Source organism: Pan paniscus, chromosome 12 (genome assembly GCF_029289425.2).
Source record: "Pan paniscus chromosome 12, NHGRI_mPanPan1-v2.0_pri, whole genome shotgun sequence".
Lineage (NCBI taxonomy): Eukaryota > Metazoa > Chordata > Mammalia > Primates > Hominidae > Pan > Pan paniscus.
The window spans coordinates 16,145,374-16,169,932 of record NC_073261.2 but is presented as its reverse complement, the minus strand read 5'-3'; the positions used below and the strand labels follow the sequence as shown (position 1 = coordinate 16,169,932).

At 45.0% G+C, this 24,559-nt stretch overlaps 1 protein-coding gene across 2 annotated transcripts in view; it reads left to right on the top strand.

Annotated features, from left to right (window-relative positions):
• Positions 1 to 24,559, top strand: part of MERTK (MER proto-oncogene, tyrosine kinase) — a 132,783-nt gene that overhangs the window by 9,264 nt on the left and 98,960 nt on the right. For both annotated transcript variants that reach the window (XM_034953551.3, XM_034953552.3), the window contains exon 2: positions 21,926 to 22,346. In XM_034953551.3, coding sequence (XP_034809442.3) covers positions 21,926 to 22,346 — 421 coding nt within the window. The remainder of the gene's footprint in view (positions 1 to 21,925; positions 22,347 to 24,559) is intronic.

The following is a 24,559-nucleotide window of genomic DNA, read 5'->3' as shown; positions in this document are numbered from 1 at the left end:
TAAAACCCTGTCTCTACTAAATACAAAAAATTAGCCAGGCGTGGTGGTGCATGCCTGTAATCCCAGCAACTTGGGAGGCTGAGGCAGAAGAATCACTTGAACCCAGGAGGCGGAGGTTGCAGTGAGCCGAGATTGTGCCACTGCACTCCAGCCTGGGCAATAACAGTAAAACTCCGTATCAAAAAAAAGAGTGATGCTAGTGGGTTCTTTGCTGTTGACAGTTGCCATTCTCTGCCACCTGGGCTGTCTGTTCCTCCAGTAAGTACCCCCTCCAACTCTGGGGCAATAGAATAGTCTGGAAACATGGAGGTATATTTCTGAGAATATTGGATCTCCCCAAACACATATGACCTCTTCCTGCTAAATCTTCTGAGAGACAGAGGGATGGACTAAGCTTTTTCCGGGGTGGATGGAGTGGGGCATATCCCCCCCGAGGGGGAACAGCAGAATCTTCAGGATCAGGGAGAATGATGTAGTTTTCAAAAGTTTATTCATTCAATATTATTATGTCATTTTATAATTGGAAATTTAAAAAACATTTTGTGATGTAAACTGTAGAATGCAACGCTCTTAAATATTCTGGCTGGGAAGATAAGGATAAAGACAATGATTCATGACAGGGGCTCTCAAGAAGAGGTATGCTTCAGAACTACCTAGGAAGCATTTTCACAAGGTAGAAGCTCAGGTTCCCAGGACCCGTGGACTCAATCTTTGGGGCTATGGCCCTGCCTTGTGTATGTCCAAGCCATTCTGTGCCACCTCTTTCATTACACTCCACTGATGCAGTATATCTGATGTCTGATTCTTGGGCAGTGGTGGGGAGCCTCTATTACCCCATCCCAGGAGGGGTATGTATCAGAACCTGGCCATTGAGGGTAGGAGTAAGCTAATTATGCTTATCCAAGGGAGGTGGCAATTCCTAGACAAAGTGAGAATGTTGAGCTGGATGATTCATTAAGCCAAGTGCCCTTAGGATTTTAGGACCTGTTGGTGGAAAGAGATACAGCTAATCAGGTGGGCCAACCAGTAAATAGTAAGGCCTTTCCCTTTTTACCATTATATTTTTTCCTCTCACCTACTCTTTATACTCACATCTTATTATAAAATATTTAGGATACACAAAAGGATATAACAGGTAATAAAACTCACCTGTGTACTCACTACTTGATGTAAGAAGTCAGACATTAGCACTACAGTGGAAGTCCCCAGTCGTTCCTCTCTCCAGTGTCATCCCCTCACTCCCACCCAGAGAAAACCGTTATCCCACATTGGGTGTTTCAATTCCCATGCATGTCTTTATCCTTTGACCATGATTGACATGATTATGTTGGTAACACTCTATAGTGTTGTTTTGCACCATGTCAGTTGGGGTTTACATTTGATTGCATATAACAGAAAACCTTACTTCAGTGGTGTAACCAAAAGGGGAGTATTTTTCTCATACAACAAGCAGTCTGACAGCAACCAGGTTGGGATTAGACAGTGGCTCCATGATAAAGTCAATGACCTGGCTCTTGGCTCTGACATCTATAGTGTATGCTTTTAGAACACATTGTTCCTTAAATGGCTGCTGTGCTTCTGGGCATTTCATTTGCATTCCAGGCAGAAAAAAGCAGAAGGGAAAAGGACAAAAAGTCTCATACCAGCTGAGTCTGTCCTTTTTATCAAGAAGGTGCCTGGAACATCTCAACAGCAAAAAACAAGCAATCCGATTAAAAAATGAACAAGTGATCTAAACATATTTCTCAAAAGAAGAAATACAAATGGCTAACAAATAAATATATGAAAAAATGCTTAACATCACTAATCATCAGGGAGATGTAAACCAAAATTACAACCGGGTTTCATTTCATTGCATTTAGGATGGCTATGTCAAAAAGGCAAAAAATAACAAATGCTGGCAAAGGTGCAGAGAAAAAGGAACTCATACACTGCTGGTGGGGATTTAAACTATCACAGCCACTATTGTGGCAGGCCAGGTCTCACTAACGCAGGCCTCTGTAACAACTGTTTCAGCACTGAGTGGTTAAGTTAAATATTAAAAGCTAATAGAGCCCGTGCCCTCATACAAAGGCTGGAGTGTAATGAAAGCCCACCAGAAGTTTTGCCCAGGCCTTTCCTGGGCCTTGAATCATGACAAGATAACAAAGGAATTCTTAACAGGCCCCATTTAGGATTAAACAAGTTTTACTGGGGATCTTAAGAAATTCCCCAGACCTCCACAAACAAGTTTATTGGGGGTCTGAAGGAACTCCTCAAACCTCCATGATTTAGCGGGAGACAAGAGAATAAGGATAATCACCCCAGCACCTGGATTCACTTAGATTAAGTACATTTACTGAGGCTCCAGAAGAAGGTCCTCAGGACTCAGATCTTATAGATTAGAAGAAGTTAATCACTTATGTCTTTAAATGAATGCACACTTACAGGTAGACATATAGCTTAGAAGGTATATAATCCCTGGAAAACGTAATTTTGAGTTGATGTGGTGATGTTTTCCAGGCCTTCTCCCTGTACCCAGGGAGAAATAAACTCCCTTCTTTCCCAGTTCATCTGCGTCTCATTATTGGGCATGAGAATAAGCAGCCCAACCCTCAGTTTGGTCCAGGAACACTATGAAGAATGGTATGGAGGTTCCTCAAAAAACTGCAGATGGAACTACCATATGATCCTGTAATTGCACTACTGGTCATTTATCCAAAAGAAAGGATATCAGTATATCAAAAAGACATCTGCACCCTCATGTTTAATATAGCACTATTCACAATAGCCAAGCTAAGGAATCAGTCTAGGTGTCCATCAATGGATGAATGGATAAAGAAAATGTGGTATAAGCTTTGGCAACATGGCAAGACCTGGTCTCTACTAGAAATAAAAAAATTAGCTAGACATGGTGGTGCATGCCTATGGTCATAGCTGCTCAGCAGGCTGAGGTGGGAGGACTCCTTGAGCCCAGGAGTTTGAGACTGTACTGAGCTATGATTGCCTTACTGCACTCCAGCCTGGGCAACAGAGTGAGACCCTGTCTCTGTTTTTTTTTTTTTTTTTTTTTTTGAGGCAAAGTCTCGCTCTTGTCCCCCAGGCTGGAATGCAATGGCATGATCTCAGCTCACTGCAGCTTCTGCCTCCTGGGTTCAAGTGATTCTTCTCCCTCGGCACCCCGAGTAGCTGGGATTACAGGCGCCTGCCACCACGCCTGGCTAATTTTTGTATTTTTATTTGAGATGGGGTTTCACCATGTTGGCCAGGCTGATCTCGAACTCCTGACCTCAGGTGATCCACCCGCCTCAGCCTCCCAAAGTTCTGGGATTACAGACATGAGCCACCTCACCCGGCTGACCCTGTAACTTAAAAAAAAAGTGTGTGTGTGTGTGTATATATATATATACAAATGGAATACTATTAAATATTTAGCCATAAAGTAATGAAATCCTGTCATTGGTAGCAACATGGATGGAACTGGAAGACATTTGGTTAATTAAAACAAGCCAGAAACAAAGTTAAACACCACATGTCCTCACTCATAGGTGGAAGCTAAACAAAAAAGTTGGTTTTGTAGAAGTAAAAAGTAGAACAAAGGATACTAGGGCCTGGAAAGGATAGGAGGAAGGGGAGGATAGGAAGAGATTTGTTAAAGAATTCAAAATTACAGCAAGATAGGAGGGATAAGTTTAGTGTTCCATAGTACTGTAGGATTACTATAGTTAACAATAATGTGTAATGTGCTCCATAGATATGTACAATTATGTTAATTAAAGCAGCTTTTAAAAAAGAAGGTGATAACTTGATACGAAGCCCTATGCTATGGACTTCAGCTAACCTTTCCTTGATTACTCCAAGCTGCCAGGAAGAGTGGCAAGTCAAGTGTGCTAGCTGGGCAAGTTGCCACCCTGAATGAGATTGGGTCCCCTTTGTGGAAACAAGGGGAAATGGGTGCTGAGCAGGACACTAGCAGCAGCTTACCACATACATGTTATAAAATTTCATATAAATAGTATGCTTTCTTCTTCAGCTTGCTTTTTCACTGTTTGTGAAGTTTGCTAAATTCATCTGAGTTGAAAAGTGTAACCTTTGTTCATTTATCTTCATAGACAAATATGTAAATATACCATAGTTTTATTTATCCAATCTCCTCCTTTTGTTTTTTTGTTTTCTTTCTTTTTTTTTGAGACAGAGTCTCTCTCTGTTGCCCAGGCTGGAGTGCAATGGCGCTATCTCAGCTCACTGCAACCTCCGCCTCCTGGGTTCAAGTGATTCTCCTGCCTCAGTCTCCCGAGTAGTTGGGATTACAGGTGCACACCACCATGCCCAGCTAATTTTTGTATTTTTAGTAAAGATGGGGTTTCACCATGTTGGCCAGGCTGGTCTTGAACTCCTGACCTCCAGTGTGATCTGCCCGTCTCAGCCTCCCAAGTGCTGGGATTACAGGCATGAGCCATAGCGCCCAGCCTTTTTTTTTTTTTTTTTTTTTTTTTTGAGTTGGCTGTTGCCCAGGCTGAAATGCAGTGGTGCCATCATAGCTCACTGGAGCCTAAACTCCTGGGCTCAAGTGATCCTCCCACCTCAGCCTCTTGAGTAGCTAGGACTACAGGTGCATGCCAACACAGCCAGCTGTTTTTTAACTTTTTTGTAGAGATGAGGTTTTGCCACATTGTCGAGGCTGGTCTCTAACTCCTGGGGTCAAGTGATCCTCCTGCCTCGGCCTGCCAAAGTGTGGGGATTACAGACATGAGCCACTGTGCCTGGCTTCCAATCGCTTTATTTATTTATTTATTTATTTATGACGGAGTCTCACGCTGTCACCCCGGCTGGAGTGCAGTGGCGCAATCTCGGCTCACTGCAACCTCCACCTTCCAGGTTCAAGTGATTCTCCTGCCTCCGCCTACCAAGTAGCTAGGATTACAGGTGCCCACCACCATGCCCAGCTAATTTTTTGTGTGTGTGTTTTTAGTAGAGATGGGGTTTCACCATGCTGGCCAGCCCGGTCTTGAATTCCCGACCTCATGATTTGCCCACCTCGGTCTCCCAAAGTGCTGGAATTACAGGCATGAGCCACCGCACCCGGCCCCAATTGCCTCTTAATGGGCATTTAGGTTTTCCTGAATTTTTCTATTACAAACAACGTTGCCATGAACATTATTCTTTTCTATTGTGAGGTTTCCTTTGCCATAATTAAATGTGCAGATTTTAAGTGTGGAGTCTGATGAGTTTTAATAAATATAGGTATCAAAACCCCTATCCAAGTTGAGAGCCCTTAACCTTCTTACATGTCTCCGTATGGACATGTGTGAGTCTAGGAGTGGAAATACTGAGTTGTAGGTTATATGCAATTTCAGCCCCATTATATGTTGTCAGACCTGCACATCTTATAGGCAGGTTATTGCCATGGGAGATCTGGACTAAGATATTTCTTCCCAAGAGTACTCTAAACAGATCTGAGAATACTCCTCAGGGCAGGTTGCAACTAGATTGTGAAGTGAGTGATGCAACTGGCTCTTTCACCACTCATGCTTATCATTCAGTGCCCCATCCTCACCCTTGGCTGTCACACACTGGAGCTTTCCCTCAATTCAACCCTCAGAACCACCTGCAACCCAGGGCTCAGTAGCTGGGGCTTGTATGTGGACTGCAAGGTTAGGGTCGGGGGTGGCTGTGAGAAGCCCTCTTCATTCCTTCCTAGCCATGGAGAGCTGGGCAAGTCGTTTAGCACCTGGGAACCTCAGGATCCTCACCTATGAACTGGGGACAATTCCAGTGATACACCCTTCACAGGATTAGAGAAGACCGTCTAGGTAAAAGGCCTGGCGAAAGGTGAAAAAGTTTCTGTGTGGGTTGATACAGGTACTGGGTCCTTTGCTTTTTACCCAGTAGAAGATATTGAACATAGATTTGTAACATTGCTTAAAGGACCTCTATGCCAGGAATCAAGGACAAAGGCCAAATATATACTTTGAAATTATACTACAATCTGTATATCAATTTGGGGAGAATTGATATTTTTTCTAGGTTGAGATTTCCAATTTATGAACACAGTATATCTCTCCATTTAGTTATATCTTCTTGTATTTCTTTCATCAGTGTTTTGTTGTTTTTAGCAGATGAGTTCTGTATGTGCTTTGTTAGATTTATACCTAAGTATTTCACCATTTGGAGTGATTGTAAATGGTATTGTATTTTTAATTTCAATGTCTATGTGTTTATTGCTTAATATGTAGAAATACAATAATTTGTATCTTGCAACCTTGATAAAATAACTTATTTATTCCAAGGAGACTTTTTTATAGATTCCTTGGAATTTTCTTTTTTTTCTTTTTCTTTTTTTGAGATGGAGTCTCACTCTGTCACCCAGGTTGGAGTACAGTGGTGCAATCTCGGCTCACTGCAACCTCCGCCTCCAGGGCTCAAGCGATTCTTGTGCCTCAGCCTCTGGAGTAGCTGGGATTACAGGCGCATGCCACCACCATGCCTGGCTAATTTTTTTGTATTTTTGATAGAGGTGGGGTTTCACCATTTTGGCCAGGCTGGTGTTGAACTCCTGACTTCAGGTGATCCACCCACCTCAGCCTCCCAAAGTGCTAGGATTGCAGGCATGAGCCACTGTGCCTAGCCTTCCTTGGAATTTTCTATGAAGATAATCATATCTGCAAATAGCAATGCGTTTATTTTCTTCTTTTCTGATCTTTTCTTTCTGATGTGTTTTATTTCTTTTACTTGCTTTATTGCATTGGCTACAACTTTCAGCACAGTGTTGAATAAGAATGGGGAAAGCAGATATCCTTGCCTTGTTCCCATCCATTTTTTTTTTCAGATCTTTATTAAGTTGAGGATGTGCCCCTCTTTTCTTTCTTTCTTTTTTTTTTTTTTTTTTTTTTTTTTTTGAGATGGAGTCTCCTCTGTCACCCAGGCTGGAGTGCAGTGGCGCGATCTTGGCTCACTGCAACCTCTGCCTCCCAGGTTCAAGCAATTCTCCTGTCTCAGCCCCCAAGTAGCCAGGACTACAGGTGTGCACCACCACACCCGGCTAATTTTTGTATTTTTGTTTGTTTGTTTGAGACAGAGTCTTGCTGTGTGGCCCAGGCTGGAGTGCAATGGTGCAATCACGGCTCACTGCAAGCTCTGCCTCCCGGGTTCATGCCATTCTCCTGCCTCAGCCTCCCGAGTAGCTGGGACTGCAGGTGTGAGCCACTGCGCCCAGCCTAATTTTTGTATTTTTAGTAGAGACGGGGTTTCACCATGTTGGCCATGCTGGTCTTGAACTCCTGACCTCAGGTGATCTACCTGCCTTGGCCTCCCAAAGTGCTGGGATTACAGGCATGAGCCTCCATGTCTGGCTTCTTCCTAATTTTCTTAGAGGGTTTTTTTTTCCCCCATGAACGAATATTGAATTTTGTTAAATGATCAATATGATCATGTGATTTTTATTTTTTTAGTCTGTTAGTATGCTGGATGACATTGTCTGATTTTCAAATACTGAACTAGCTTTCTATCCATGGCATAAATTCCACTTGATTGTGGTATATAATTATTTTTATATATTGGTGAGTTCTATTTGTTGATATTTTGTTAATAATTTTTTTGCGTTTATATTCATGAAGAATGTTGATCTGTTTTTTCCATATTGTTTTTGTCTGGTTTTGGTATCAGAGCAATACTAGCTTCATAAAATATATTAGGAAGTTCCACCCTCACTTCTAATTTCTGAAGGAGATTATGTGGAATTGGTGTTAATTCTTCTTTAAGCATTTGGCATAATTCTCCAGTGAAACCATCTGGGCCTGGAGATTTGTTTTTCGGTGGTTTAAAAAATTATGAATTCAATTTCCTTAGTAGTTATAGCCTGATTCAAATTATCTATTTCATATGGGGTACGTTGTGATAGTTTATGTTTTTTGAAGATTTAATTCACTTCCTCTATGCTACCAAATTCATGTGTGGTTATTTGTACTATTCACTTATCCTTTTGATGTCTGCAGAGTCTATGGTGATTTCCCCTGTTTTATTCCTGATATTAACAATTTGTCTTCTCATTTTTTTCTTTGTTGGTGTTGTTAGAGGTTTGTTAATTTTATTGGTCTTTTCAAAGAATTTGTTGTTTGTTTCATTGATTCTGTATTGCTTTTTTTTTCATTTTCTTTTTTTATCTATTATTTTCTTCTTTCTGCTTGTTTTGGGTTTATTTTGCTCTTTCCCTGTGTTCTAAACTTAAATGATGGATTTGAGACTTTTCCTCTATTTTAATACTATAAATTTTCCCCAGCACTGCTTTAGCTGTATCCCACAAATTTTGACATGTTGCGTTTTTATTTTCATTTAGTTCAACGTATTTTTAAAAATTTTTTTCTTGACACTTTTCTTTGACGCATGGACTATTTAGAAGTTTAGTTTGTGGCTGGGCGTGGTGGCTCACACCTGTAATCCCAGCACTTTGGGAGGCTGAGGCAGGTGGATCACCTGAGGTCAGGAGTTTGAGACCAGTCTGACTAACATGGTGAAACCCCATCTCTACTAAATACAAAAAATTAGCCAGTCTTGGTGGCACATGACTGTAATCCCAGCTATTTGGGAAGCTGAGGCAGGAGAATCACTTGAACCCAGGAGGCAGAGGTTGTAGTAAGCTGAGATTGCACTATTGCACTCTAGCCTGGGCAACAAGAGCAAAAACTCCATCTCCAAAATAAATAAATAAATAAGTTTAGTTTGCAAGTGTTGAGAATTTCTGTTGTGTTTCTGTTATTAATATCTGGTTATTTCCATTGTAATTAGAGAACATAAACTATATGATTTCAGTTATTTTTAATTTGTTGAGGTTTGCTTTATATCATTGATCTTCGAAAGAATGTGTATTCTATTGTTGGGAAGAGTGTTCTATAAATATAGATTATATTTTTTCTTTTCTTTATTTTTTTGAAACAGGGTCTCATTCTGTCACCCAGGCTGGAGTGCAGTGGCACTCTGATGGCACCATCTTGGCTCACTGCAAGCTCTGCCTCCCGGGTTCAAGCAGTTCCGCCCACCTTGGCCTCCCAAAGTGCTGGGATTACAGGCAAGAGCCACCGTGCCTGGCCCTTCAAGTTCCCTTTTAGCCTTGCTTTCTTTCTCCTCTCCTTTCAGGACTTCAGTGATATGGATTTTAGATCTTTAATAGTAGTCCCAGAGACTCTATTCATTTTTTTCAGTCTCTTCTCATGGTCAAATTGAATTCTATTGTTTTGTTTTTAGTATACCGATTCTTTCTTTTGTTCCCCTTTCATTTTACTGTTGAACTTATCCATTGAGTTTTTAAATATTTTGTTATTGTATTTTTTTAGTTCTAAAATTTCCTTTTGATTTTTAAAAAGATCTTCTATTTCTTTACCGAGACTTTGTATTTCTTTGCTGTGGCTTTCTGTTTTTTCATGTTTCAAGCATGTTCATAATTGTTCATTTAAATATTTTTATGATTGCTTCTTTAAAAGATTTTTCAGAAGATTTGTCATTTTGATGTTGGCATTTCATTCTGCTTGAGATCAGTTTTATTTATTTATTTTTTTTTTGGCACACAGACATTTTGAGACCCTGGATCTTATTTTAGTCTTCTGTTTTACCTGTTTTCCTCTGACTTACTCTGGCTAGGGAAGAGGGCATGCTGCCTCGTTGCTGCCAGGTAGGGGTAGAATTCTAGGTTCCTCACTCAGCCTCCATTGACATCTGAGTGTGGGGATATCTTCATTACTGCTGGTCAGAGGTCAGGTGGCAGTTCCGGCTCCCCACCAGGCTTCCACTGATATCTCTCTGGCTCGGAGGGGTAGAAGTTCCTCATTTCTGTTCCAATTCTTCCCCACCTGGCCTCCCCAAACACTAGAGTAGGGGGAAGGATGGCCTCCTTTCTGGTTGGCAGTGAAAGCCCTGACTTTCTGCAGGCCCCAGATACTGCCCCAGTAGGGAGGAGGAGAGATGCTTCATTGCTTCATTAATGCTGGGTGGGGATGGAAGGCCTGGCTCCCACATGGTCCTCACACCAGTCAGTGGGGCTAGACATCTTAGTTCGCTACTTCCTCTAGGCCCTTTCTGACACCACCCTGGAGGGCCACTTGTAGTACTTCTCTATAGCTTGGTGAGGGTGGAAGTCTAGATTTCTCACTTGACTTTTGCTGGTGTGGATGGGGATGGGGCCGTGATGTGTTTTGGGTTGCTTGCCTGGAGTAGAGCAGTTTATTGTCTAAAAGTTTTCTGTCTGGCTGGGCTGCCCCTTTCCTTGTCTTTAGCTCCTAGTCTAGGACATACGGGGCAAAAGGAAACCCATTTGTTCTTGAGTCCTGAGGTTCCTAGCCAGTCTGCCTGCTTCTCTCTACCTTTCAGAGTTTTGTCTTGTTTTTTAAAATTATGCTAAAAGACGAGGCCAGGCGCAGTGGCCCACGCCTGTAATCCCAGCACTTTGGGAGGCCGAGGTGGGCGGATCACAAGGTCAAAAGATGGAGACCATCCTGGCCAACATGGTGAAACCCCATCTCTACTAAAAATAGAAAAATTAGCTGGGTGTGGTAGCGTGCGCCTGTAGTCCCAGCTACTCCGGAGGCCGAGGCAGGAGAATCGCTTAAACCTGGGAGGTGGAGGTTGCAGTGAGTCGAGATCGTGCGACTACACTCCAGCCTGGTGACAGAGTGAGACTCTGTCTTAAAAAAAAAAAAAATGCCAAAAGACACATAACATATAATTTACCATCTTAACCATTTCTAAGTGTAGAGCTCAGTGGAATTAAATATATTCATAATGTTGTGCAATCGTGGCCACCATTCATTTTCATCCTGTAAAACTGAAACTCTGTAACCATTAAACACTAATTCCCCATTCCCTCTCCCCTTAGCCCCTGGCAACCACCATCCTATCTATGTTCTGTTCTATGTGATTTTTGACTACTCTAAGTCAGAGTTTTGAAAATGCTTATTTAATATCTAGTGTTCTGGGGTGTACTTAGTGGGAAGAATAGGGAAAAGTACATCTAGTCTGTTTTTGGAGGGGATTCTTTGTTCTCTGTTACTTAGGGAGGACTTTAACAAACTTCTTGCTAACAGGTCTGGTCTTCCGGAGATAGTCACATTTTAAAAGAAAATTGTTTTTTCCTTAAGGATCGGCTTTTTAGTAATAGTAATTCAGGTACTGGTAGGCTGGAGTATATGTTTTGGGAGTGGCATGATGGAAAAGTTAACATGAACTGAGTATCTCATCTGGGTCTTATGAAAGCCACAGTTGGGCCTCCGGCAGTATCAACCCCAGACCCCCAGAGGGGAAAGCCCCTTTGAGACCCTGGCCAGACAGTATTGCCTCAGAGCCTTTCTGTGACACTTGGCATGCTGCCAGTGGAGAAAGCAGAGGGAAACCTTTGGTTAAGTAAACATGATATTGTATACAGTATTCATATTTCATTGCAAGAGTTGAATGGTCTGAGTCAGCATAATCAGTTCCATATGTTTGGCATTGATAGTCCAGGCATGACTAGTTGCACCTTTGAAACAAGACAGATCAGATGTTTCATGTTAGGAAAATAATAGCTGCCATTTATTGCATGTCTGTGGATGCCAGACACTGTGCATTGTTTCACGTGCAATATTCCACTCTTATCTTGGAGAGAAAACAGGTACTGAAGTAGAGAATTCAGGTACTGGTGAGCTGGAGGGTATGTTTTGGGAGTGGCATGATGGAGAAATTAAACTTGGGGACTCAGCATCTCTTCTGGGTCTTGTGAAAGCCACAGCTGAGTCTTGGGGAGAATCAACCCCAGAGCCCCAAAGGCTGGAGGGAAACTGTCTCATTTTACAGAAAGAGGAGAGTGAGTTTTGAATGGACAGGTGACTTACACAAGGTCACCTGACCTCTACGTGGCTGAGCTGGGGCTGTGCCTTGTCCCTCTGACTTTAGGGTTCTTGTTCTCACCCCACCCCTCCTGCAGCCTCCTCATCTCCTAAAGCACGTGCAGTCAAACCTGGGCCCTCTGCATGAGGATTTGCGAGCTCCATCTAGGCCATTCAGTGCCCCCCATCCCTGGCCTTCCGCAGCCCCCTGGCCCACCTTAGAGTGATTTGTGCCCCTGAATCTATTCCCTAAAGTAGGGGTCTGACCCTGGCTGTACATTAGAATCATAAGAGGAGATTTTTTTTTAAATCCCAGTGCCCAAGCTGCACCCTGAGCCAATAAATTCAAGCCCTGGGTGGGACATGGGCATCAAAAGCTTAAAAACATTTCCTGGAAGATTCTGATGTTCTGCTGGGTTTGACAGCATAGTGGGAGAATTGGAAGAAGTAGTGAAAAGTCGTGGTCAGATTCTGGAAGGCTCTTTTCTGGTTGCATTGGTGCCCCCCATGGTAGGGACATGAACATTGCAGTCTGTTTGGGAAGCTTCTTTTGCAAAGCACCACGAAGAAAAAGGCAAATGCCCCAGTGAAAAAGTGGGGGACAGGCTGAAAGGGATGATGAGAGGGTACCTAAAGCCCTTTGGGGCCCTTGGGGCTTGCCGTGCTAACATGTGTGTTCAAGGCCAAGCAGAGAGGTACCTCTGCTCATTTTGTTTTTTGGTGTTTTTTCTTTTTCTTTTCTTTTTTTTTTTTTTTTTTTTGAGCCAAAAGGAATGTATGGGGCCAGGGGCAGTAGGAAGGTCACCCCACTGATAAGCAAGCCCTTTGTGCTTTTGCTCAGATGTCTCAGCCCCTTCATGCTGCAAGCCTTGGTTCAGAGAGGTTGGATAGCTTTCCTGGTGTGCCAGGTCCCTGTTTGCCCCTCCAGACCCACTCTCCATGCTGCTCTAAGCCCCAAGAAGCAGCCTATGGGAAGGGCAACAATGAAATCCCTAGTGCTGTGGCTCCGGCTGGTTTTGACTAAATGATACTAAGTTATATTTGTTCCACTAAGTAAATCCGGGGTGTTCCCATATTGGTTGCTTATCTGAAATTCAGGTGTAAAGGGCTGTACTGTTTTTTATCTGGCAACCCAATGCCAACACCGTGTTTTACAGGCAACTTCACGTTCCTTCCACCGTGCAGGCATTTCTGGGCTTTCACTAGCACTTGGGCTTTTCTCCTCCTGTGGCTGGGCTGTGACCTCTTGGGGCACACACTGCCCAGCCATTTACTTCCTTTCCTTCCTGCAAGCCCCAGGCCTGTTCTCTCCAGCACTGACTCAGGGCTAGCCACCCGGTTTCTCTTGCAGGGCTTTGCTACACTTAGGGCAAATGGGTGGCGTGATCGCCTCTTCCTCCTTTAACATTCTCCAAGTGGCCCAAGGGTCACTCCAGTGAAGTTAATAATTACCATTTGCAATTTAGGACTGATCCATCAGGTCAAGTGAGTTCTGGTTGAAGGTTTTTTTTTTTTTTCTTTTTCTTCTAATGAAGTGTTGCTACTCTGTTTGTTTTTCTTCTAATGAAGTGTTGCTACTCTTTATTTTATTTATTTATTTATTTATTTTCCGAAACAGAGTCTCACTGTGTTGCCTAGGCTGGAGTGCAGTGGCGTGATCTCAGCTCACTGCAACTTCTGCCTCCCGGGTTCAAGCAATTCTCCCTGCCTCACCCTCCCGAGTAGCTGGGATTACAGGCGCCCGCCACCAGGCCTGGCTACTTTTTGTGTTTTTTAGTAGAGACGGGGTTTTGCCATGTTGGCCAGGCTGGTCTTGAACTCCTAACCTCAGGTGATCTGCCCGCCTCGGCCTCCCAAAGTGCTGGGATTACAGGCGTGAGCCACTGCGCCTGGCCACTACACTTTATCAATCAGGAATCCTTTGGGTATTGCATAAATAGTACTAAGTAGAAAATTTCCTTTTGTGCTATGTTTGGCCTCAGCTAGCTGTGGGGGTGAAGGGAGTGGGGTGGGAGTCCTTAACCTGGGTGACAGGGCAGCTGCTCAGGACATGATTCAAATATCAGCCTGGTGTGTGCACACAGAAATGGGGGGTGGGGGCACCGGTCTACATTCTGCGTTTTCTCCTAGAGAGGGTAGGGAAACAGGGATACCAGCATTTACAGGATTCCAGATGCAAAAGCCTTTCTCTGAACTTTGGGAGGTGGAGGCAGGCAGATCACCTGAAGTCAGGAGTTCGACACCAGCCTGATCAACATGGTGAAACTCGGTCTTTACTAAAAATACAAAAATTAGCTGGGCATGGTGGTACCTGCCTGTAATCCCTGCTACTCAAGAGGCTGAGGCAGGAGAATTGCTTGAACCCTGGAGGCGAGGTTTGCAGTGAGCTGAGATCATGCCACTGCACTCCAGCCTGGGCTGTGACAGACTAAGACGCGATCTCAAAAAAAAAAAAAAAGCCTTTCTCTAAATCACAAACCCACCTGCAGAAGGGCTGTAGGGCTGTTTGATAGCAAATACCTTCAGCAGACAGCAAGACTGGTGAGGAAACAGCGTACCTCTGGAATAAGGTGCATCCTCTTGGCCATGCATTTATGTGCCATATGTTCGTGTGTGCTTGAGTTGGGAAGCAAAGAACCTCTAGGAGCTGAAAGATAAGCCCTCACTCTTTTGCAGCCTCCTCTGGGCCTCGTTTTTCTTTTATTTTTATTTTTGGTAGAGACTTGTCTCACTCTGTTGCCCAGGCTGATCTTGAACTCCTGGGCTCAAGCAATCCTCCCGCTTCGGCCTTCCAAAGTGCTGGGAGCCACCACGCCTAGCCTGGGCCTCTTGAGTTTGAGGCTGAACTTTAGAGAGCTCAGCTGATGCTTCTGCCCATTTTATTGTTGGGGAAGGAATAGAAAGAGCAGGAGTAATGGGTCCCACAGGCTGGCACTCACTCCTGCCATTACTGTAACTCTGGTAGAGGAGCTATTCCTCTCTCTTCCCAGGTGCCTGGGATCATAAAGCAGGCTGATGGCACACAGCATCCTGGGGTGGCTGGGGTGGGGTGGAACTGAACAGGGTTCACCAGCCAGCACCCTCAGTCCCACAGGGCTGCCACCTGCCCTGCTCAGCCCTCTTCCCACAGCATGGAGGGACTCCAGGGCCAGGGAGGCTGCTTGCTGCCACATCCCCACCCACTATCATGGGACCTGCAATTTCAGTTGCTGCTGCTTTCTTTAGTCACCTCGGTGATCACCTTGGGCTGTGATCAGCAAGCTTCAAGAAAATCAAAGGAGCTCATGTTAGGAAAGGCTTGTGGAGACCATCCCTGGAGAGACTGAGAGATGCCTTAGAGCTAAGAGCCCTTCGCATCCCAAGCCCGATGTATATTTTTTCCTCTCACTCATGGCTGGCAATTATATTACTCTAGTATTGCCCTTCCCCATGCATTGTCCAAGGCAGACATCACTAATTAAACTCAGCCCTTATCCCCGCAGGGCCCAGACCTGGCTTTAGAAATTCCTACTTTAGGTGGCCAGCAGGCCAGGGTTCAGATGCAAGCCAGTAACAGCCATGTCAGCCAATATCTTTGGAGTCTGCTGGTGGACTCGATGCCTATCAGCTCCTACTGCTGAGATCCTCTTGTCCTCACAAGAGTGCAAAGAAGTTATAGAGCTTTCCTGAGGCCATACCTTGAGGTGGTGAGGGACTGGGTGGGCCTCAGCCCTCTGACTGCAAAGCTGCTAGCTAACCTCTGAGCAGCACTGCCCACCAGCCCTTCTGCCTTTGCACACTGCATGTGACAAGTGCTCAGCAAGGATTCATGGATTTGAGGGTAGGATGCACTAGTTGATCACATGGAAAATAACATTCTTTACTGGCTTGCCCTCATGAACGAATTTTGAGTCTAAGAGACTATTCACAAAGTCCCTCAATGTCTGAGCCACTGTAATTGTGTGTCATAGGCATGCTGACAGCCTCTCCAAGTTCCGTCTCCAGCCACAGCAGTGTCCTTGCCTGGACCACCTCTCTTCCCTGCTCACCCTTCAGGACTCTGCACGTCACACCCGTTTATTCTGTAAATGTTTGCTGCATGTGACTCCATGCCAATCATCATGGTGGGTTCAGATGATGCCACCTCCAGCCTTCAAGGAAGTTACAGACAAGTATGTTCAGAAAAACAGGGCAAACTCACACAGAAAAATGGGCAGTATGTGAATAAACATTCATTAATCACGTCCCTTGGGCATGTCCTGTGCTGGGTGCTGAAGAAAGATGATGGAGACAAAAGCCCTGACTTTAAGAAGCGGACGTTAGGGCTCTGGTCAAGGGCTGCATGGTGATTGGAAACACATGGGCACAGGGCAGGGGTGCTGTACCACACAAGTCCAGGACTGGATGGAGTGGCCCCTGGAGTTGGTAAATGCAGCTGCTGGAGCAGCTGGGCAGCTACTCTGGGACCTGAGTGGGAGGCTGGTGATCCAAGGCAGCTTAGCAGCACTCGTTTATGTGAAGTTAAAATTCCACTCCAGCTGTTTATCCAGTCCACATGAGGAAGCAATCCTGGAAGAAGGTGGGAGGGATAAGGTGGAGATTTCTTGTGAATTCCACCCAAATTACAACCAGAGGCACCCCACTTTTCCATGTGCTGTGTAGAAACGACCACATTTGCATTAAGTCTTTGATGTGGGTAAGCCTTTCAGTTTGAATTCCTCTGCAATCACTCCCCAAAAATAATTTTGAGAGTATTCCACTTCTGTGGGGGAAAAACAGGGGGAAAAGATACGTTATACAACCAAAGTAATAGAAACAATGAAAAATTTAGCAACTTAAAATATAATTTCTAATTCATCATTGCCCAAACCCTTGGGTCCAAAACCTTGGAATGGTTTTTGTTTTGGCTTTTTTTTCTTCACATTTTGTATAATCACCCAGGGCCCCCACATAGGGCTGGTGAGGTTATGCATTGCACAGCTCTAGAGAACAATTTATACAGCCAACAACAATGTGAATGGCAATACCACCCCCCTAAAATTGTGCAGTAGGAGCCTCACCAATCTCACCAGCCACGTGGGGGTCCGGCCTCAGTCCCAACAGTTCTCAAGGGTTAGACCATGGAAGATTTTTACTAACTCATAATAAAATGAGAAAATAATTAAAATAATAGCTAACATTGAGTGCTTACTGTGATCCAGACAGTAATAACTCCTTTATTCCTGTTGGCAACCCTATGAGGCACCATGGTTGCCATCCCCACTTTCCCTGTGAGCAAACTGAGCCTGAGCAGCCTCGAGCCACCAGCTGTCCACTCCTGAGAACTCTCCTTTATGCCAGGATTGCATCTTTCCTCAATATCTGGTGTCAGACTGACTTTCCTTTGTGGAACACTGGTGGTAGTGAGGATGCTGTTGCTGTCAGCCCCCTCTTCTCGGTCTCCTGTATCCTTCCTACTCCTCACTGACTGCCCTTGTAGTCAGGTCTTCACTGCCTTCCTGGAAGGTTCCCACTTCCTGCTCTTCTTCCTTCTACTCAGCCAGTTGCTGGTGCCAGAATCCCCCTCATCAAGCCTAGCTCTGAGCCTTGCTCTCCCTTGCTCAGAAGCCTTCCAGAAACTTCTCCTGCCTCGACTGGGATTCAGGGCTCTCCACATTCACCTTAATTTTGGTTTATCTCCCATTTTTGTTCTAGCACAGTAGCTCTACTCTTCAGCTAAATTGCTGTTCCCAAACTGGTTGGGCTACTTCCTGTCTCTTCAGTTTCCCACCACCTTTGACCCTGGCAGCCCCAGGCACCTTCTCCATCCCTCCTCAGATCCATCCTTTACTCACTCATTCAACAAACCTATTTTGAGCACCTCCTACATACTGGCTGTAGTGTAGGTGGTAGGTATCATGGAGCTTTCAGTCCGGCAGTGGAGAAAGAACTGGATGAGTAATCGTAAGATGTATTACAAAAGGGTCCTAGCACCTAACCTGGGGGTGCTAACTATAGGAGGTTAGTCAGAGAAGGCCTCCCTGATGCTATGGGCAGCCTCCCCTCCCCACCCCCAGTTAGCCATGTCCATCTCCCCTTCAGCTCCTGGGACCCACTGTGGCTCTGTTCCTGAAATAAGTCTCTTTCTTTATCCCATTTGACTGTCGTAGCAAATCTTGAACCCAGGAGGTGCTATATAAATATCTGTTGGCAATCAAATCATTCTATCAACTTCTGGTAAATCAAATTGTACAGATCAGATATATATAGATATATAGATATATATAGATATATAGATATAGATATAGATATCTATATATATATATATATATATTTTTTTTTTTTTTTGAGACGGAGTTTCGCTCTTGTTGCCCAGGCTGAAGTGCAATGGTGAGATCTTGGCTCACTGCAACCTCTGCCTCCCGGGTTCAAGTGATTCTCCTGTCTCAGCCTCCTGAGTAGCTGGGATTACAGGCACCCGCCACTACGCTTGGCTAAATTTTGGTATTTTTAGTAGAGACGGGGTTTCACCATGTTGGCCAGGCTTGTCTCGAACTCCTGACCTCAGGTGATCCACCCACCTCAGCCTCCCAAAGTGCTGGGATTACAGGCGTGAGCCACCGCGCCTGGCCCAGATATCTTTTAAACCATCTAGAGTGTTGAGTGATTTCAGGGTAGGTTTCGTGGCTCCCTGACTTCAGTGATGTCACTTTAGTGGGTGGCCTTGCCCGTAACCAAGTTAACACTTTGTTTGGTGAACAGCTTGGCTCATGGAAAACTGAAGATTATACCCCAAATTGTAATCAGAGGTTATTATCTTGCAGGGTTGGGCTTACAAAACAGACTTTATTATTTTTTTTTTTAATTTTTTTTTTTTTCTGAGACAGAGTCTCGCTCTGTCCCCCAGGCTGGAGTACAGTGGCGTGATCTCGGCTCACTGCAAGCTCCGCCTCCCGGGTTCCGCCATTCTCCTGCCTCAGCCTCCCGAGTAGCTGGGACTACCTGCGTCTGCCACCATGCCCGGCTAATTTTTTGTATTTTTAGTACAGATGGGGTTTCACCATGTTAGCCAGGATGGTCTCGATCTCCTGACCTCGTGATCCACCTGCCTCGGCCTCCCAAAGTGCTGGGATTACAGGCGTGAGCCACTGCGCCCAGCCCCAGACTTTCATTTTATATTGTATATGCTTCAATAAATATTTGAATTTTTTCACAACAAATTTGTTAAGTTCCTAATTAAAAATTTAAAATATTCTTAAATAAATTAAACCAACGAAGGTATAATTTGCTTCTCCCACTTCCCATTTTTGCCTTCTAAGAAAGGGACCTATATTTAAATGGGGGGAAAAAGTGATTTGGATTAAACCCCTAACTCCTGAGTCCTCTGTAGCTCAGTGAATAGGAAGAACCACAGATGAGTGTGCCCACCCAAGTGGCAAAGGTGAATTGTCAGGGCTTCAAAGTATGAATAAAGGGCCAAGTGTGGTGGCTCACGCCTGTAATCCCAGCACTTTGGGAGGCCGAGGCAGGCGGATCACGAGGTCAGGAGATCGAGACCATCCTGGCTAACATGGTGAAACCCCGTCTCTACTAAAAATACACAGATTAGCCGGGCATAGTGGCGCGCACCTGTAGTCCCAGCTACTCAGAAGGCTGAGGCAGGAAAATCACTTGAACCTGGGAGGCAGAGGTTGCAGAGAACTGAGATTGCGCCACTGCACTCCACTCCAGCCTGGTGACAGAGCGAGACTCCATCTCAGAAAGCAAACAAAAACAAAGCCTACATGAGTAAGTAGAGCACCCTTGAGGGAGCTCTGCAGGCATGAGACAAACAGCCAGAACATGCATTGCTGCAGAAAGCATCCACACATCAGAGGAAGGGGAGCCCCCTCCTCCTACCAAGAGCATAGGTCCACCCTTGTGAAGGTTTGCCTGGCATGTGGGCTGTGAGTGACTGGAGAGGCAATGGTCCCTGTCTGTTGTCATCCTGATCTTCACTCCCTAGCATAAGTGAACACTCCCATGATGGCACATTCATCTGTCTGGACAGCTGGGCTCCAGGCCAGCCCACAGCTGACCCACATAGCCCTCCCCTAAAGCACACAGAAGGCCCTACACTCCCACACTCACCAAGACCTCAGGATAAGGAAAAGTCTTCCTGTATCCTTGTAGGAAAATCTCTTCTATCTGGCATTGATCCTGACTCACTAAGGAGGCAGTTCCCAAAGGCAACAGCCATGAGAGTTGGCCCCCAACATCAAAGGGGCCTGGGAGGGAGCAGTTGCTGGAATGGGAGAGGGAGCTGCATGGCAAGGGCTCCCAGACAGGGGTATGCCCTTCAGTTGAGGCAAATGTGCTGTCCAGAGTGGCTTGGCAGAGAGGAACCTAGAGGAAAAATTCCCAGATCCCCTCCCTTCTGCCCCACGATTTCCTACTTATATCTCCCATTAGCCAATTAAATACTTAACTGAATACTTAAATTTTAAAAATTCCAGCCTGGGCACATACATAGCCAGACTCCCTCCCTACAAGAAAAAATTTTAAACTAGCTGGACATGGTAGCATGAGCCTATAGTACAACCTACTCGGGAGGCTGAGGTAGGAGGATCGCTTGAGCCTAGGAGATTGAAGTTGCAGTGAGTTACTGTACCACTGCTCTCCAGCCTGGGTGACAGAGCAAGAAAGCCCTGTTTGTTTAAAGAACAATTATTTGTTGTTCATCCGAAATTCAAGCTTAACTGGGCATCCTGTGTTATTTGCTAAATCGGGCACAACTCTGAGCAAAGAACACCCTACTCCCTGCACACACACACTCAGGAGCCCAGGAGGGCATGATGTCCTGAGCACGGCAGGAGGCCAGCCCTTGAGCAAGGATGGAGCCCCCACTGTGTACCCCCAGTCACCAACCCATAATGTAGAATGCTAGGCCTATATCTCTCTCACCCACCTGTCTCACTCACTCCCTCCCAACGTATTTGAATAGATAACAACCAGTGTAGAATCTGTGTCCAAAAATGCCACTCAGAAAGCTAAAAGTACAGCTATTATGAGCCTTCCCTTGCTCAGAAACCGTCTAAAATACTTGTGGACCAGATGAAATAAAAACATTTCCAGGTTTATTCCAGCAAGCAAGCATTTTCCTGGAAGCTTCAGTATTCTATAGCTGGTAACTTAAGAACACTTTTTTTGTTGTTAAGGCACAAAAATTGTAAACTCATCTCTTTGTGGCCATGAGCAGCTTTTTTTTTTTTTTTTTTTTCCTGATACAGGGTCTCACTCTGTCACCCAGGCTGGAGTGCAGTGGCACAATCTTGGCTCACCACAGCCTTGATCTCCTGGGCTCAAGCGATCCTCCTTCCTCAGCCCCCCAAGTAGCTGGGACTACAGATGCATGCCAACACATCTGGCTAATTTTTGGGGTGGTTTTTTTTTTTTCGAACCTCAATCAGCTTTTTAAAGACTATCAGCCAAATTTGCAGCATAGTCTCTGACAGAGCAGACAGTAAGAAAAGTTATTTATTTTGAGACAGGGTCTCTCTCTGTCGCCCAGGCTGGAGTGCTGTGGTGCTACCTTGGCTCACTGTAACCTTCGCCTCCCAGGTTCAAGCTGTTCTCCTGCTTCAACCTCCTGAGTAGCTGGGATTACGGGAATGTGCCACCATGCCCAGCTAATTTTTGTATTTTTAGTAGAGACAGGTTTTTGCCATGTTGGCCAGGCTTGTCTCAAACTCCTGACCTCAGGTGATCCTCCCGTCTCGACCTCCCAAAGTGCCAAGATTACAGGTGTGAGCCACCGCGCCTGGCCAAGAAAAGTGACCTTGAGCCCTGCTGTGTCATCACCTTCTTCTTATACTGCTGAGTTGGGCATGAAGGACTTGGAATGAGTCAGTAATAAGAAAATTTTTATTTTTGGTAGGGGTGGTTACATTTCTTCAGGACTCTTCCAGAGGCGAGTTTACAAACGAATGAACTGGTGAATAAGAATATGTCCAGATGTGTGTGTTAATGAATTCTGCTTATCTTTTCCTGGGGCACAGAGGACACCCCAGTGCTCTCTCTTCTTGGCCTAAGAAGTTGGGAACCTACTTGGGAAACTCTTCTTATTTAAAAGGCTAAAATTTGGATGTTCTGTTTTACAGCTATCACTGAGGCAAGGGAAGAAGCCAAGCCTTACCCGCTATTCCCGGGACCTTTTCCAGGGAGCCTGCAAACTGACCACACACCGCTGTTATCCCTTCCTCACGCCACTGGGTACCAGCCTGCCTTGATGTTTTCACCAACCCAGCCTGGAAGACCACATACAGGAAATGTAGCCATTCCCCAGGTGACCTCTGTCGAATCAAAGCCCCTACCGCCTCTTGCCTTCAAACACACAGTTGGACACATAATACTTTCTGAACATAAAGGTGTCAAATTTAATTGCTCAATCAGTGTACCTAATATATACCAGGACACCACAATTTCTTGGTGGAAAGATGGGAAGGAATTGCTTGGGGCACATCATGCAATTACACAGTTTTATCCAGATGATGAAGTTACAGCAATAATCGCTTCCTTCAGGTATGTGTTCTTTCTTCCTTTTTTATTTTTTTAGTTTTAATATTTATTTATTTATTTATTTATTTATTTATTTACTTACTTACTTACTTATTGAGACAGAGTATCATTCTGTAGCCCAGGCTGGAGTGCAGTGGCACGATCTCAGCTCATTGCAACCTCCACCTCCTGAGTTCAAACGATTCTCCTGCCTCAGCCTCCGGCGTAGCTGGGATTACAGGCGCCCACCACCACACCCAGCTAATTTTTTTTTTTTTTTTTTTTGTATTTTTTGTAGCGATGAGGTTTCACCATGATGCCCAGGCTGGTCTCAAACTCCTGACCTTGGGTGATCCGGCCACCTAGGCCTCCCAAAGTGCTGGGATTACAGGCATGAGCCACCTTGCCAGGCCTCTTCCTTTCTTTTTAAATGTCATTATGCTAATGCTGCCTCAAAAGCAAAAGCCTTTTGTTTTCTATTTAAGCAAACCACTGGTCCCTTTAGAGAGTTGAAGGATAGCTGACAGTGTGTGTTCAATCTGAGCTTGGCAGTGTTGGAACTGTTGGTTAACAGATACTCAGGGGCTGGGCCTGGGAGGCTACTTCCCACCTGACCTACATATCATATCAAGTACAGCTGGACCCAAGAGCTCTACCAGTGAGTGGGAACAGTGTTTCTTACCGGGTAGGAGGAGACGTTTAAATCACCCTGGCCATGTGGGGCTTTTTAAACAGTGCAATTGCTTGAGCTAGAGAGTTCTGGGCTATAGTGTGCTATGCCAATTGGGTATCTTCATCAATATGGGGATTCCCCCCACTACCACCAAAAGCAGGGGACCACCAGGTTGCCTAAGGAGGAGTGAACTGGCCCAGGTCAGAAACGGAGCAGGTCGAAACTCCTGCGCTGTTCAGTAGTGGGATTTCACCTGTGACTAGCCACTGCATTCCAGCCTGGGCAACATAGTGAGACCCTGTCTCAAAAAAAAAAAAAAAAAAAAAAACCCAAAAAATAAAAACCAGTGCAGCTCTCTCATCCCTTCAGTTACCCTGCCGCCCCTGCCTTCCACCTCTCCCCACCGCCTCGCAGTGCTGATGTAGCCCCCGTGCACCGTGGGGCAGGAAGAGATGGAAAGTCTGTCTCTGGAAATGAGACAGGCCCTAAGCCTCAGGCCATCATCTCAGTGCTCCACTTTGTTTTTTAAGAGCAAGCTAGATGAGGTGGAGGGTTGTGTGAGACAGGGATAAGCTAAGCCAGGACTTATACCTGGAATACTCTGTCTTCCCAGGGACCCAGCTGTCATGTCTCAGAATGCTGCAGACGGGCAGGTAGATGCTTCTCTTCTTGCCACCCCTTTTGTATTCTCCCCTCTTTCCTCCTAGCCAGGAGGTGTTTTGCTTTTCTGTTTTTGTTTTTTTGCATCAGGATTTCGTTGCGTGCACAGTTTTAGAATTGGGTTGGCCTGTGGTTGTTAAAAGCACAAAATGAGGTCAGAGCCACACAGGGTGGAAGCAAGAGCCTTTTTCCTGCAATTCCTCCACTTTGGAGTGGAGCCTTCTTTGATCTGTTACATTTTCACTTTCTGTGACATGATACTTGGCACCGTCCCATACTGGGTCATGCCTTTTAGTGAATCATTTTGTTTCCTTTTCAGAAAACCACCTCACAATTACCACAGACCTAACTACTCAGGTTAGTGTGCCAACACTTCCACAAGATGTGCCCTTTTTTTTACATTTTTTCCCCCAGGTTGTAGGCTTGCTTAGTGGATAATCCCTTAGCCTCCAGGCAGAAAATGCAACTTCCACATTACTCTGGCTGAGTCTCTCGGCAGCCATTCTCAGCCAGTGGCTAAGACTGCTTAGGAGATTTGACTATATTTTTTCTGCATCAACTATAAAAAGCAGATGTCTTACAATTACATAGACATAGCTTCTGAAGAGATAAGTAAAACTATCATTTAATAATAAGTGAATGACCGAGGCAGGCGGATCACAAGTCAAGAGATCGAGACCATCCTGGCCAACGTATTGAAACCCCGTCTCTACTAAAAATACGAAAATTAGCTGGGCGTGGTGGCGCACGCCTATAGTCCCAGATACTGGGGAGACTGAGGCAGGAGAATTGCTTGAACCTGGGAGATGGAGGTTGCAGTAAGCCAAGATTGCACCACTGCACTCCAGCCTGGCAACAGAGCGAGACTCCATCTCAAAAGAAAAAAAAAAAAAAAGAAGTGAAT